This window comes from Platichthys flesus, chromosome 3 (genome assembly GCF_949316205.1).
Source record: "Platichthys flesus chromosome 3, fPlaFle2.1, whole genome shotgun sequence".
Taxonomy (NCBI): Eukaryota; Metazoa; Chordata; class Actinopteri; order Pleuronectiformes; family Pleuronectidae; genus Platichthys; species Platichthys flesus.
Genome location: NC_084947.1, coordinates 1,184,322 through 1,201,013, shown reverse-complemented (window position 1 = coordinate 1,201,013; position 16,692 = coordinate 1,184,322). Strand labels below are relative to the sequence as shown.

The 16,692-nt window shown below is 40.0% G+C and overlaps 2 protein-coding genes across 2 annotated transcripts; one reads left to right on the top strand and one right to left on the bottom strand.

Annotated features, from left to right (window-relative positions):
* Positions 1-4,479: 4,479 nt before the first annotated feature.
* LOC133936069 (natterin-3-like) lies at positions 4,480-6,952 on the bottom strand. The gene is made up of 3 exons (XM_062381297.1): positions 6,931-6,952; positions 6,046-6,139; positions 4,480-5,632 (listed from the first exon to the last, which is right to left on the bottom strand). The coding sequence occupies exons 2-3, from the start codon at positions 6,137-6,139 to the stop codon at positions 4,545-4,547; spliced, it is 1,182 nt and encodes a 393-aa protein (XP_062237281.1). The 5' UTR covers positions 6,931-6,952; the 3' UTR covers positions 4,480-4,544.
* Positions 6,953-8,040: 1,088 nt separating this feature from the next.
* On the top strand, positions 8,041-12,820 carry LOC133936101 (calumenin-A-like). Its single transcript, XM_062381299.1, has 8 exons — positions 8,041-8,234; positions 9,376-9,617; positions 9,905-10,225; positions 10,827-11,020; positions 11,097-11,260; positions 11,389-11,449; positions 12,325-12,524; positions 12,682-12,820. The coding sequence occupies exons 3-8, from the start codon at positions 9,906-9,908 to the stop codon at positions 12,784-12,786; spliced, it is 1,044 nt and encodes a 347-aa protein (XP_062237283.1). The 5' UTR covers positions 8,041-8,234; positions 9,376-9,617; position 9,905; the 3' UTR covers positions 12,787-12,820.
* Positions 12,821-16,692: the final 3,872 nt, after the last annotated feature.

The window sequence follows — 16,692 nt, the reverse complement described above, 5'->3', positions numbered from 1 at the left end:
CCATCTTTATTTTTGCGAGCACATATTGATTGTATATTAAGATCCTCCTGTCCCAAGTTTATATATATTAGTAGAAGCTCGTGTGTTGCGTGACTTCCATTAAACCCTTCAGGCTGTTTGACCTTGACCAGGATCCACCTGCAGCTCCCGGAGCGAAGACACAGTATTAATGGTGATAACAGGATTCTTTATTGATCCCTGTTCTGCCTCCGACTCTTTTATGAGACCGTTCAAAGTGCTTCATAAATAAGTTATCCTGGATTTAACGTCCTGTATCTATCGGGGGATCCGCTGATCACACGATGTCCAAAGTGCTGCGGCGCTCTTTCTCCATCGATGCCAGATACTGTACGGTCAGATAAGCTCAGACTGGGAACAGCGCGATTACCATCTCCTGTAATGGTGGCTCATCGATTAAGAAGGTCCATGTTGTGTCATGTCTCCGGCTGCCAAGATTAAACCAGTTCTCCCATCACAGCCGTATCGGTGGAAATCGCTGATGTGACGATCGACTGTGTTCGTCCTTGAGGCAGAAAGTTATAAACAAAGTTATTATCAGTTTATTTATTAATGTTCCAAAGAGGACTGTGAGGAACCAGGGTGAGAGGTTTCATCTGAGGGTCAGTGCTTCTATTTCACTGGTGGTACACAGATTCAAATCACTGTATATAAAGAGGATCAGTGACTGTATATAAAGATGATCAGTGTCTGTATATAAAGAGGATCAGTGACTGAATATAAAGATGATCAGTGTCTGTATATAAAGATGATCAGTGACTGAATATAAAGATGATCAGTGTCTGTATATAAAGATGATCAGTGACTTTATATAAAGATGATCAGTGACTTTATATAAAGATGATCAGTCAATTTATATAAAAATGATCAGTTAATTTATATAAAGATGATCAGTGACTGTTTATAAAGATGATCAGTGACTGTTTATAAAGATGATCAGTGACTGAATATAAAGATGATCAGTGTCTGTATATAAAGATGATCAGTGACTTTATATAAAGATGATCAGTGACTTTATATAAAGATGATCAGTCAATTTATATAAAAATGATCAGTTAATTTATATAAAGATGATCAGTGACTGTTTATAAAGATGATCAGTGACTTTATATAAAGATGATCAGTCAATTTATATAAAAATGATCAGTGACTGTATATAAAGATGATCAGTGACTTTATATAAAGATGATCAGTGACTGAATATAAAGATGATCAGTGACTGTTTATAAAGATGATCAGTGACTGAATATAAAGATGATCAGTGACTGTATATAAAGATGATCAGTGACTTTATATAAAGATGATCAGTCAATTTATATAAAAATGATCAGTGACTGTATAAAAAGATGATCAGTGACTGTATATAAAGATGATCAGTGACTTTATATAAAAATGATCAGTGACTGTATATAAAGATGATCAGTGACTGTATATAAAGATGATCAGTGACTGTATATAAAGATGATCAGTCAATTTATATAAAGATGATCAGTGACTGAATATAAAGATGATCAGTGTCTGTATATAAAGATGATCAGTGACTGTATATAAAGATGATCAGTGACTGAATATAAAGATGATCAGTGTCTGTATATAAAGATGATCAGTGACTTTATATAAAGATGATCAGTGACTTTATATAAAGATGATCAGTCAATTTATATAAAAATGATCAGTTAATTTATATAAAGATGATCAGTGACTGTTTATAAAGATGATCAGTGACTGTTTATAAAGATGATCAGTGACTGAATATAAAGATGATCAGTGTCTGTATATAAAGATGATCAGTGACTTTATATAAAGATGATCAGTGACTTTATATAAAGATGATCAGTCAATTTATATAAAAATGATCAGTGACTGTATATAAAGATGATCAGTGACTGTATATAAAGATGATCAGTGACTTTATATAAAAATGATCAGTGACTGTATAAAAAGATGATCAGTGACTGTATATAAAGATGATCAGTGACTTTATATAAAAATGATCAGTGACTGTATAAAAAGATGATCAGTGACTGTATATAAAGATGATCAGTGACTTTATATAAAAATGATCAGTGACTGTATATAAAGATGATCAGTGACTGTATATAAAGATGATCAGTGACTTTATATAAAAATGATCAGTGACTGTATATAAAGATGATCAGTGACTGTATATAAAGATGATCAGTGACTGTATATAAAGATGATCAGTCAATTTATATAAAGATGATCAGTGACTGAATATAAAGATGATCAGTGTCTGTATATAAAGATGATCAGTGACTGTATATAAAGATGATCAGTGACTTTATATAAAGATGATCAGTGACTTTATATAAAGATGATCAGTCAATTTATATAAAAATGATCAGTTAATTTATATAAAGATGATCAGTGACTGTTTATAAAGATGATCAGTGACTGTTTATAAAGATGATCAGTGACTGAATATAAAGATGATCAGTGTCTGTATATAAAGATGATCAGTGACTTGATATAAAGATGATCAGTGACTTTATATAAAGATGATCAGTCAATTTATATAAAAATGATCAGTGACTGTATAAAAAGATGATCAGTGACTGTATATAAAGATGATCAGTGACTTTATATAAAAATGATCAGTGACTGTATATAAAGATGATCAGTGACTGTATATAAAGATGATCAGTGACTGTATATAAAGATGATCAGTCAATTTATATAAAGATGATCAGTGACTGAATATAAAGATGATCAGTGTCTGTATATAAAGATGATCAGTGACTGTATATAAAGATGATCAGTGACTTTATATAAAGATGATCAGTGACTGTATATAAAGATGATCAGTGACTGTATATAAAGATGATCAGTCAATTTATATAAAGATGATCAGTGACTGAATATAAAGATGATCAGTGTCTGTATATAAAGATGATCAGTGACTGTATATAAAGATGATCAGTGACTGTATATAAAGATGATCAGTGACTGTATATAAAGATGATCAGTCAATTTATATAAAGATGATCAGTGACTGAATATAAAGATGATCAGTGTCTGTATATAAAGATGATCAGTGACTGTATATAAAGATGATCAGTGACTTTATATAAAGATGATCAGTGACTTTATATAAAGATGATCAGTCAATTTATATAAAAATGATCAGTGACTGTATATAAAGATGATCAGTGACTGTATATAAAGATGATCAGTGACTGTATATAAAGATGATCAGTGACTGTATATAAAGAGGATCAGTGACTGTATATAAAGAGGATCAGTGACTGTATATAAAGATGATCAGTGACTTTATATAAAGATGATCAGTGACTGTATATAAAGATGATCAGTGACTGTATATAAAGATGATCAGTCAATTTATATAAAAATGATCAGTGACTGTATATAAAGATGATGAGTGACTGTATATAGAGATGATCAGTGACTGTATATGAAGATGATAAGTGACTGTATATAAAGAGGATCAGTGACTGTATATAAAGAGGATCAGTGACTGTATATAAAGATGATCACTGACTGTATATAAAGATGATCAGTGACTGTATATAAAGAGGATCAGTGACTGTATATAAAGATGATCACTGACTGTATATGAAGATGATCAGTGACTGTATATAAAGATGATAAGTGACTGTATATAAAGATGATAAGTGACTGTATATAAAGATGATCAGTGACTTTATATAAAGATGATCAGTCAATTTATATAAAAATGATCAGTGACTGTATATAGAGATGATCAGTGACTGTATATGAAGATGATAAGTGACTGTATATAAAGAGGATCAGTGACTGTATATAAAGAGGATCAGTGACTGTATATAAAGATGATCACTGACTGTATATAAAGATGATCAGTGACTGTATATAAAGAGGATCAGTGACTGTATATAAAGATGATCAGTGACTGTATATAAAGAGGATCAGTGACTGTATATGAAGATGATCAGTGACTGTATATAAAGAGGATCAGTGACTGTATATAAAGAGGATCAGTGACTGTATATAAAGATGATCACTGACTGTATATAAAGATGATCAGTGACTGTATATAAAGAGGATCAGTGACTGTATATGAAGATGATCAGTGACTTTATATAAAGATGATTATTGACTTTATATAAAGATGATCACTGACTGTATATAAAGATGATCACTGACTTTATATAAAGAGGATCAGTGACTGTATGTTTCAATGTGAAGTAACAGAACTGGTTTACTTATTTTTAATGATTTAATAGTAACTGTTTATCTGTACAATAAAAAATCTCAGATCAATGTTGTGGACAAAAAATGTTTTTCTGCATTGTAGTTCAGGAATAGAAGGAATAATCAGTCAAAACTGTTTAATCAGTGAACGTTATATGTATATATATATATTTTACATTGTATTTTTGTATTTTATTTAGTGCTGGTAAAGAGTTTGTGAAAACAAAGGAGGAGGTTTTGATTTGTGGGATTTGTTCTTATTGAGACACTTTATTAGTTTTGAACACAACAAACAGCAGATGTTGATTCTCTCATTAAGGACACGGCTTGGCATCGACCACCGGTTCGCAGCGCTCCACCACCGCCCGCACTTCTCCGATCTGGACCCCGTCGTACGTCCCGGTGATGGAGGTCCACTGGGTGTCTCCGTTTCGGTAGGTGCGGCTGAGCCGAGCCGTGTAGGGGATATCAGCCTTCATCTTGCGACCTTCCATGCGGACTGTGCAGGAGTGGTTCGGTGGAACCGTGAGCTCCACAGACACCGAGTGGCTGAGCGACTCCACCACGGTGGTTCCCTTGTTGAACGTCAGCGTCTTCTCGCCGCCCAGTTCGATGCCCCCGGAGCCGATGAACGGGATTTTGGCGGTGATGCTGCCTGTGATGCCGAGCATGGTGGATCGGCCGATGTCCCACGTGGTCTCCACCTCTGAGGTCTTTGAGATGGTGACTGTCTTCACCACCGCCTGGCACTCGTTGTTGGTGACCCCGGACATACGCATGGTCTCAGGAGGATACTGGAAGATGGCGACCTCGTCGATGGCGTACTTGACGTCACTGATGTGCTGGGTGTAGGCGTCCTTGTTGATGGCCAAGACCTGGTACTTCTTGTACCAATACTCGTCGCCTTCCCAAGGCAGGAAGAAGGCCTCGAACTGGGGAACCACCTTCCCCAGACCGTACTTGTTCTTGCCAACGTAGATGCCGACACCTGGGCAGGTTCTGACTGAATTCGGCGGCACTGAACCGTAGGAGCCTTCCTTCCACTCCAGGAACTCAAAGTTGTCTTTGTTGGCCAGCAGCTCAAACTTGGGGGCGTAGTACTCACGGTCTCCATAGGGGTAACGGCAGTAGGGGCCCAGGCTGGGGCTGTAGAAGCCGGCTTCACACCGGTATTTGCAGATGTAGTCTTGGCGCTCGGTGTAGCCGTTGTATATGGAGACAGCTCCGTTGGGCAGAGAGCCGGTCCAGGCCTGCCACTCCAGGTTCACGTTATCGGTGAACATGTAGGAGGAAGGCAGGTCTTGCTGCTGCTCCAGGTCGGGGGGGGTCAGAGGACTCGTCACCAAGTTATTACCGGTGGACTGAGGCTCCAGGTCCTCCAGCTCTGGGTTCAGTAAAGAAACTGGGAAGATAAAAGTTCACATGTTAAACCACAAGTTCATCTCATGGTATTATCTCTAAAATAAAGATGGACGACATGACAGCTCCTGAAAGTGAAGCCAAAATTTCTCCACTTAAATAAAGCCCCTTGGTGGCTGGAGGCAGTGTAGGTTACAAACCCTACCTCCATGTTAGCGTATGGGACATGGGCTTCATTAAATTAATGTATATGAGAAATTAATGTTTCTAATATATATTTTTTGTCATCACATCGGTTAAAATCATAATGTTTTCAGCCACGTTTGTTTGTTTGTTTGAATATTTACAAGATTCAGCAAAAACTAAAAACTAACGAATTTCCAGAAAAGAAAACATCTGCATTAGAAATGATTAATCGTCTAAACATGTTTATGTCTCAATAATCTGAGGGTTCACCTTTCCTGAGCTGCGAGCTCTTCTTCACGATGTCCTGCAGACTGGCTGAGGTCAGAGCCATCAGGCCCCACAGCAGCAACAGGGACAGCTTCATCTGGGATTCAAACACCATTCAATTCCACATCTTTATCATCAATAATATTAAATCAGTTTTGTACAGAATCAGGATTTAAACACTTAAACTTTAGACATGAGAGTAGACGACTCCATCGTTTCCTCTGGACTGAGCACTGGAGACAAACTCCCCTAAAATAATACTACTAATAAAACTACATATTGTACTCATGTATTTTGTCAGATTTAGTTTAACATTTTTCAATCCTATTCTGTATCTTTCACCGTTAATGTTTTTAATCTTGTTCATTATTTCTAATGTTGAACATTGTCTGACTAACCATAGTTACCTAGAACATGCTTTATTCATGTGACAACATGAGCAGACCTGAGTGTGTAATAGTACGTAAGTTGAAACAATACTTAATGTATAAATAACAACTTTTAAAAAACTGTTTGTGTCCATTTACAATTTACTATGAAAATCTAATATTTGAAAATCCACCCTCAGTAATTCATCCCTGTTGTTATTCACCATTCACACTAATAATAGTCCGTTTTATCAAACTTTTCTTTAAGCACAATAATGTAAGGCTTTGAATATCATGAGTATAGTGTATTATTTATTATCATATTCACATATGACGATGATCTAAAGTCTATCTATTTTAATTAAACAACTATTATTCATATATATTATTATAGTGCAACAATAATTATGATTTATTTGTAATTGAGTCTTTAGCTGAAACATTGTAACAAAACAATAGTGTAAAAATCAAACTGTACTAATCACATCAGTATAAGTGAACGAGCCTGAGCAGCACTCACCTTCACAGCCGCTCCCCCACTGGCTCCATCACCTGCTGCTTTATAAACCTGATTTATGACTGAATCATAATCACGCGCTGACTTTGACCAATCAACACAAACTGGTGCAACGTGCCTGGTCACAGCTGATGAGGACTGGTGGCTGCCGCTCATTAGTTCTTTGGAGTATGTTTGTAAGATTTTCTTTCTTGTGAATGTTGGTTTGTTGTTGTGTTGGTTCGTTTATTTCTTCGTTTGTAGGTTTGTTGGTGGGTTTTTAGTTGTTGTGTAGTTTTGTTTGTTGGTTTATTTGCTGGTTAGTGGTTGTGTTGGTTAGTTAATTTCTTGGTTTATAGGTTTGTTGGTGAGTTGGTGAGTTTGTTAGTTGTTGTGTAGTTTTGTTTGTTGGTTTATTTGCTGGTTAGTGGTTGTGTTGGTTAGTTAATTTCTTGGTTTATAGGTTTGTTGGTGAGTTGGTGAGTTTGTTAGTTGTTTTGTAGTTTTGTTTGTTGGTTGGTTCACTTGTTAGTTTGGTTTGTTTGTGATTTGTTTCTCTTTGTTGCTCTTGTTTTAAAGTCCATTAGTAACCTCCTCTGTAAAGTGATCGTGCTGTTCTCTTGATCTAGTGTCACCTGAGGGCAGATAAATCCAGGATAAGATTCAGGATTATTAACGTGTAAAGGACAACAGGCTGATAAGGACGTGACTTATCATCGGCTCTTTTGTTGTTCACACTATCTCACTCAATGACCTGAAGTGCGTCAGCTGCTAATCACAGAATTCCTACAGGAAATAAAAGAATCTCCTTTCGCCACAGAAAGAAGAAATAAATCACTTCATCACTTCTTCTTAGTTCGAAGGAAAACTCTATAAATAAAAATAATCTTGACTCTGCAGCTTTTCCTTCAACGACATCTCATGGTCTTCATCAGTTTGATCAGTTTCCAGATGTCACTAAGTCACATGATGACCTGTCTGACCTCTCGATTTGAATTGTCCATCAATAAACTCAAAACTGGTTATTTTATTCTTTGTATTTAATATGTGGAGAATTAATTATTTATGTGGTGAGCTCAACGAATAAGACTTGATCTTTACTGTAGGATCTTCTTTACATTGTGCAGTTGGTGATGTCTTAGTGCCACCTGCTGGATGTGTTAGATATTTCAACATCTGCTTGGATTTTTCCCCTCGTTTTGTTTAGATCATGTCCCACCTGCTAACATGGAGGAGGTGGAGTCAATGAACTGTACTGCAGCCAGCCACCAGGGGGTCATTGAGCTGTTTTGAGCTGCCATGCCGTCCGTCTTTAGGCTGTTAGCCAGGTAACTATTTAACCCCCCCGTTTCCCGGCTTTATGCTTAGCTAAGCTAATCGCCTCCTGTTTCTAGTGTAACTGAAACATAGAAGTGGTCCATCTTCATAGTATTTAATTTTTTATTGTTGGCCGACAAAAATGGTCAAAGGACAACAATAAGTAGAAAGTAACATTAATCACTTGATTGTCACAGAAACCTGGTCCGTCCTCCTCAGAGAAACTCTTCTCACAACTGGCTGACATCCAGAGATGTTGACAGTGGTGTTGTCCAGCGTCTCGGGAGAGAACGTGATCATCAGAAAACCAATCACATCATTTTTATTGTTCACTGCACCAGATTTTATCATTAAATCAGAACAGATTTTCTTTCATTTCATTTAAAATCTTTAGAATTTGCGTTTTTTTTGTTCTTTCAAGAAACAAGAGAAAGTTGATGCTTTGTTCCTCCCTCCCTTCTTTTCTCCCCTCCTCCTGCACTCCTACCTTATTTCTTTCTCACTCCCTCCCTTCTTTCTCCCTTCCTTCCCTCCTCCCTTCTTTCTTCCCCCCTCCCTCCCTTTCTCCCTTCCTTCCTTCCTTCCCTCCTCCCTTCATTCTCCCTTTCTTCCCTCCTACCTTCTTTCTTTCTCCCTCCCTTCCTCCCTTCCTTCTTTCTCCCTTCCTTCCCTCCTACCTTCTTTCTTCCCCCCTCCCTCCCTTTCTCCCTTCCTTCATTCCTTCCCTCCTCCCTTCATTCTCCCATCCTCCCCTCCTACGTTCTTTCTTTCTCCCTTCCTCCCTCTAACCTTCTTTCTTCCTCCCTCCCTCCCTCCCTTCCTTCCCTCCTCCCTTCTTTCTCCCTCCCTTCCTTCCCTCCTCCCTTCTTTCTCCCTCCCTCCCTATTTCTTATTGATGAAGAAAAGACAAGATGATGACTTCTTTACCTCTTTTCGACCAATAAGAAACTAACCTGGCAACTGTTTGTAAAATACAAATAAAGACTGTCTGCACATCAGCTCATATTCATATGATGATAATATATGCACATAGTTTTCATTAACTACATCTATGTTCATATACCTGAATTAATTCAGCACCTTTGTAAATATCACAGAAATAAAAAGCTATACTACCTGAATAAATAATAATCCTCCTTTTGTTTTTTAAAGATGTGAAGCCAACACTGTTCATTTCATGCTGCTGATTGGTCCGAATAAAACCAACAGCCAATGAGAATCCAGCACATGCTGCGGTGGACCAATTAAATTGGGAGAGATGGAAGGAGAGTGAAACCGAGAGAGGGAGGAGGGAGGGAGAGAGAGAGAGAGAGAGAGAGAGAGAGAGAGAGAGAGAGAGAGAGAGAGAGACAGAGACAGAGACAGAGAGACATAGAGAGCAGGTGAAACGACAGGTGAGTTCAGCTGTTTATTTTTATTTGATTAAAGTTAGTTAACAAATGTCATAACTAAAGTTTAAAAAATTTGTTTCAATTACTTTTCAAAGAAGAAAGAAAATTATAATTTTCATAAAATGAGGTCACATAAAAAAGAATCTGAATATTGGTGCATTCATCTCAGTGACATTATGATGACATCACAGTGTTTAATCTCTGTATCTATAAATGTTTGTGTTTGAACTTAAACATTACATATGTAGATGTGTTTGATGTTTAATGTTTAATCTCTAAATGTGTCTCAGGATGATCCGTCTGTTGCTGATCTGCTTCGTCTCCTGCATCGTCCTCGGCAGCAGCGAGCAAACAGAGAAGAAGAGTGGAGTGATCGAGGAAGAGCCGCTCTCTCACCTCGAGGAAGAGCCGCTCTCTCACCTCGAGGAAGAGCCGCTCTCTCACCTCGAGGAAGAGCCGCTCTCTCACCTCGAGGACGACCACGACCACGACCACGACCACGACCACGACCACGAGCACGACCACGAGCACGAGCACGAAGCTCTTCTGGAACCAGATGAAGCGAGAAGCTTCAACCAGCTCGCCCCAGAGGAGAGCATCGCTCAGCTTGCGTGAGTTCACGACCTACAGCCTCTTGGTGTTTTGCTTTGTTACCTCTGTAAAGTTTTTGCCATCCACGCAGACACTCAGAGTCACAGTATCAGTTGTGTATCCGCGAGTGGCTTCACTGAAGTTCTCTCTCTTCACTCATCTCTCACCTCTTGGTCTGTGAACCTGTCACTCACAATCTGCTGCAGTTCTACATCCTCACGGTTTCAGAGATCGGTTCAGTAGTTAACAAACAACCTGGTGACAACTTAACGTCCTCGTGGATTTAATGAGACAAATCACAGAGTTCAGGTGAAATGAGGAAAAGACGCTTTCACAGACGTGTGTGTACGTGTCCTCTGTGTCTCATGAGTCTCCTGCTCAGGTGTGTCTTCTTGTAAACGTGTCCTCTGTTGGAAACATTCAGCTCTTCACTTCCTGTTCGGCAGGTTAACGTGACCTCGACTCGTTCTACAGGTTCAACCTGTCCGTGTTGTAGTGTTGGAAATAAAACAGTTAATCATTTTAATTCCCACGTGTCACCACATTGTTACGATGATGTCAGACGTGTGATGTAATTCTGTCCAAGCCTCTGAACTGTCCTCACTGTGTGTCCCTCTGCAGAATCCTCGTGGACAGAATCGACGTGGACAAAGACGATTTCATCTCCGAGGACGAACTGAAGACCTGGATCCAGAACGTTCAGAGGAACTACACGGATGGACAAGTGGAGGACCGGTGGAGAGACTTCGACACGGACGGGGACGGACTGATCAGCTGGGACGAGTATAAGAACGTCACGTACGGCAGCTACATCAGTAAGAAACGACCAATCAGACGCTGAGTCACGTGACGTCTCACGACCTCTGATCAGTTTGTCCTCACCTCCCACAGACGACCCTCTCACGAAAGAAGATGTCAACGTCCCCCAGATGCTGCAGGAGGAGCGACGCTTCAGAGCCGCCGACACCGACGCAGACATGAAGCTCGACAAGCAGGAGCTCAACGCTTTCCTTCATCCGGAAAACTTCCATCACATGAGGGACGTCGTGGTTCAGGCGAGTGATGTCACCGAGAGCTGTGATGTCACCGAGAGCTGTGATGTCGCCGAGAGCTGTGATGTCGCTGATTCTCACTCATTCAGTGTCATATATTCACATCTTTTTATTTCAATTTGCACGAACAGGAAACGATAGATGACTTTGACAAGAACGGAGACGGTTTCATCGACCTGAACGAGTTCATGGGTAAAAAGTTCCGCTCTCAACTTTCACTCAGAACTCAACTGTTTATAAAATACATTCAATGTGTGAAGGTTCTGTAAACTAGGAAGAATTTTCAAGGTTTAGGGACAATAGACGTTTAAAATGGACCTCAGAGGTGGAGCAGGTGGAGGAAGTAGAGGAGGAAGTGGAGGAGGTGGACAAGGTACAGGAAGTGAAGGAAGTGGAGGAGGTATAAGAAGTGATGGAAGTGAAGGGAGTGGACGAGGAAGTGGATGAGGTAGAGGAAGACGAAGGGTTGGACGAGGTAGAGGATGTGGAATAGGTGGAGGAGGAAGTGGAGGAGGAAATGGAGGAGGTATAAGAAGTGATGAAGTGAAGGAAGTGGAGGAGGTAGAGGAAGAGGAAGAGGTGGATGAGGTAGAGGACGTGGAATAGTTGGAGGAGGAAGTGGACGAGGAAGTGGAGGAGATATAGGAAGAGTAGGAGGTGGAGGAGGAAGTGGAGGTGGGAGTGGAGGAGGTATAAGAAGTGATGGAATTGAAGGAAGTGGACGAGGAAATGGATGAGGTAGAGGAAGACGAAGGGTTGGACGAGGTAGAGGATGTGGAATAGGTGGAGGAGGAAATGGAGGAGGTATAAGAAGTGATGAAAGTGAAGGAAGTGGAGGAGGTAGAGGAAGAGGAAGAGGTGGAGGAGGAAGTGGAGGAGGTAGAGGAAGAGGACGAGGAGGAGGAGCCTAACTCTGAACCCTCTGGTTTGGTTTCACAGAATACATTTTGAATTGAATTTGTGGTAAAGAGCCAATAAAGGATTAATATTATTCCAACGTTGTCTCCAGACTGGACTCAGACAGAATCTGACTCTCCTGTAATCTGATTACTTGTTCCTGGCTGCAGATGTACTGTTCCCTCCAGGAAACAATGACAACGATCCAGAACTGATGGAAAAGCAACGTCGAGACTTCCTGGAGATCCAAGACACAAACAAAGACGAGAAACTGGACAAACAGGAACTGATGCAGTTGATTTTTCCGGCTAATTATAGCGCTGCCGACTCTGAAGCCAAACAGCTCCTGATGGAGTCCGACACCAACAAGGTCCAGATTCACTCCCATCTCACTTTCTATTGTTCAAACAGTTTAACAAATGGTCACTTCAGTCTCACCCTCAACAGTTAGTTTGTAAAAAACGTATTCAATCAATGTTAATGTCAATAAATGAAGAGTTTCACTTTCACCTCTTCTTCTTCTTCAGGATGGAAAACTGACCAAGGCGGAGATTCTGGACAAACACGAGATGTTTGTTGAGAGTCAGGTGACGAACTACGGAGAAGCTGTGGTGCCACACGACGAGCTGTAGATCTGTGGAAGAATAAACATGATTTCACTTTGAATGATGAATTTATTTTTGACATTTTTGTTTACATTTAAAAACTTTAAAACTTCTGTGTGATCAATAATTTAGAATCAGCTTCAACTGATCAGTTTTCAGCTTTATGAGTTTTTACTGCTTCGTTTCTCCAGTTAAATGTTTTGCTGACAAAACCTTTATTGGTCAGTTTATTGGTCAGTTTGCTGTTTCACAGGTTTAATGTCACAATTTACTGATTTCATATTTTTTAATTAATCAAACATGTTGATGTTTTTAAGACTAAACCCCAGTTTTTTTATTTGTATCTAATGTGTTTAAAGTCAATGCTACTGGAGAAACATTCACAAAAACTTCTCTATATATTTTAAAATCAAATGTTTAATTGTTCTAGTTTGAAATAAGCGAGAGCAGATTTCTTAGTTCTCAACCTCTTAGATCCAGAGTCGATCTTCAAAAATGAGAAATTTATGTTTGAATCGATTTGAATCAGTAACAAACAACGAGCAGCAGAGAAAACATTTATCATTATTTTACTGGAGCTCTTTAACAGTTTAACAGTTTCTGTAGAAACACTGAGTCGCTGAGCTTTCACTCAGTTGAAATACTGTGCTGAGTCGCCAGGGGGCAGCAACACACAGAACACAACAGAGGAACAACAACGGTTTTGTGGTTTGTTTTATTCATATATTTAGTGAGAACATATATATTCTGACTGACAGAAGGGTCTGACCTCTGACCTCTCTGTTTCTGCTCATGAACACTTATGGATTTCTTTGACCTCTGGGATTTGATCCTTGTTTATCGTTTCCATCGTGCAGCTGCTGAGAGAAAGTCAATAACTTTGGTTTGTGTTATTATCCCAGTTCAACATCACTGGTTCACTGGTGTTGGTAAATGATCGACCTATAGAATCACTGCACTCGTTAATGACTCTGAGCTGATGTTTTAAACCACAGACAGGAAGTGAGCCTGTGATGTGATGTCATTTAGAAAAATAAAATCCCAACTCACCTTAAAGCTCATGGGTAGAAATCTATAGAAAACATAGAGCAACGTTGTGATGAACGGTCGTTAGAGTCGTGGTCCTGCTCTGATGCGACAGCACCACTTTGTGTTGTATGTCCTGATCATTGTGTACCTGTGTGCGTGTACGTGTGTGCATGCATGTGTGTGCGTTTGTGATATAGATAGATGGATAGAAAGAAAGATGGAGTCTATGTTTTATTTATTGGTGGTAAAGTGGCGGTGAGAGCTGCAGTGAAACCATCAGTCCACAACATGGCCGACCTGAGTGTGGCTGAGCGCTGCGTCGGAGGTCGACCACGGAGTCGCACCGCTAACGCCCGAGTCACTAAGTTCACCTAGAGGGCAGTAGTGAGGCAGGTAGAGCGACCGGAGCGATTCAGCAAAATGATTTTATATCACAACTGAGAAAATGTCATATTGGTCACTGATACTGAGTTGTAAATACTTTGGAAAAAAAACATAATATTACAGGAATAAAGTCGTGACTTTCTTATAAAGAAAACAAATCATGACTTTAATATTAGGACTTTAGTCTTGAAATCTCAGTGGCCTGATCCTCAGTCGCACTCGAAAATGGTTTGTAAGGAGTCAGAAGGTCAGAGGTCACGCTCAGTAGATCTCTGCAGAGTGAGTCGACCTCTGGCACCAGGAGATGGTGGTGTGTGAATGAGATGAGCTGCACTCTGCTCTGTGTGCTCTATCTGCTCTATCTGCTCTATGTGCTCTGCCCTTGAACGTCCCGTCAGGCACGGGGGGGGGGGGGGGGGGGGGTGGATGGCTGCCTGTGCTCAGGGTGACAGCGATCAGCCCAACAGCTCGTTAGGTTCAGCTGAGCGTCCAGGACGAGTCTCTCCTAATGAGACACTGACAGAGACGAGCAGTCCTCGGCCTGGAGACACTTCCTGAGGACGATCTGTCAGAGACTGAAGGGAAGCACGAGAACACTATACTGATTTGATAATCATCATTATTTTATTATTATAAGAAACACTGCACAAACAGAGGTTTAAAAGTTTAAAATAGGTTAAATATAGTGTGGGATACCTTGACCTAATAATAATAATATTATTGTTTATAAAGACAGAATTATTCTTAATGTAAGGAGTAATATTCCATTTCATTATCATTCATTCCCTTATTTACTGTAGTATAACAAATTTAAATTTGATTTGGTTTCATTTCAAGTCAGTTTTCTCTCCTGTGATTGCTGCTGTTCTTATTGTCTCATTTCCCAGAATCCTCCTGGGTTACGCTCTCATCGTGCAGTGAGTTGATTGCTTGTTATGTTTGTATGTTGGTCACGTGGAGCTCATACACGCCATATACATGCCAAGTTAACATGTAAACAAACAGCCTCGGGGGTGTGCTGACTAAACATCATGTGTCCAACACAAACAGTGTGTGTTGAGTCAGTGCTGAGGTTCAACTCTCTCACTTCCATCATGTGATGCATTATTCAGCCACTTCCAGTAGATCAGTACAGAACCAGACACCAGCAGCAGGTCCACATGTCCCACTGGGATGTATGATCATATATAAAACTGTAAATATGATCATGTATAAAACTGTAAATATGATCATGTATAAAACTGTAAATATGATCATGTATAAAACGATATATAACAGTGATGGTGAAGAGTCAGAGCAGGGATTTCTGTTCTCTGAGCGACGCCGAGGTGGAAGTGTTACTGACAGGAAGTGTTAGCTTTGTGTTCACTGGTAGTCGAGTCATGTGACTGATGAGAACCAATCAGGAAGAGAACGTAGAAGAGTTTTCAGACTGAAACGAGACGAGCAACATTTAAGTCTGTGATCCAGAGGACAGCGTAAGAAGAGTTTCTGAAGTAAAAAGTTTCAAGACTCTTTACTTACGGCAAAATACTAATAAGTAAAATACTCATTAAATCTACACACCATGCAAATGAGTTTGTCCAATAACCCTGAGATATATCTGAACAGTTGTTATTCTCACGTATTGTTTAGTTATCGCTAATAACTGTGAAATGATGAAGTTCTGTTGCAGAGTGATTCTCCTTTGAAATAAGATACGTTGAAGTTGCAGTAGAGTTACCATATGTACGTATAGTACCTCAGTGCAGTATGTGTGTAATTGTACTTTCCACCTCATATCTCCATCTTTATGGTAAAGGGATGAAACACATCACGTCACTTTGCCTGCAGAGCTGAACCGGTTCCAGCGAGCGAGGTGCAGATTGCATCTGAGCCCGAGGTCGCACGCCCCATCGAGCACACGGGACAAGAAGAGCCGGCGTCATGTGAGAGGAGCTGCCGTGTCCACCATGAAAAATGCATCGGCTCCATCTCTGAGCACATTTCCATGTGAGAGCTTCATCTCACCTGGCAGCTGCTGCTTTGTGTTTGAGCGTGGACTGTGAGTGTAACTGCAGATCGGCCGAGCAGCGAGTCCATGAAGAGACTTCCAGTGACGAGAAGCTGCAGCTGAGCTCCAGACCCGATCACAGCTTCAATCCCACAGAGTGAAGAACTCTACGTCGAACACGGCTCACCGAGCTTCAGGGCCGACCAGTTAGTCCACTGGTTCTACAACAGGAAGTCAACAGGTTGTCCCATTCAGGTAACTCGGGACAAAGGTACGATGAAAAGTGTGTTTGTATCATTGTGTGTCCAGAAGTTCACATTTCCGAATAAAGCTCAAATACATATTTATGCAAAGTTAACGCCCTTTTACCAAAGTAACAAAAGCTTTGATGTGGTCTTGATTGACAGCTGTGGCTGGTGGAGGGGGGGTTGGGGGCGGAACCTTGATACTGATCACCTGATCACTTCACTTCTCCACAGACTCTGTAAAAACTTTCTCAGGAGAAAGTTTTTCTTTACTCAGTGGCT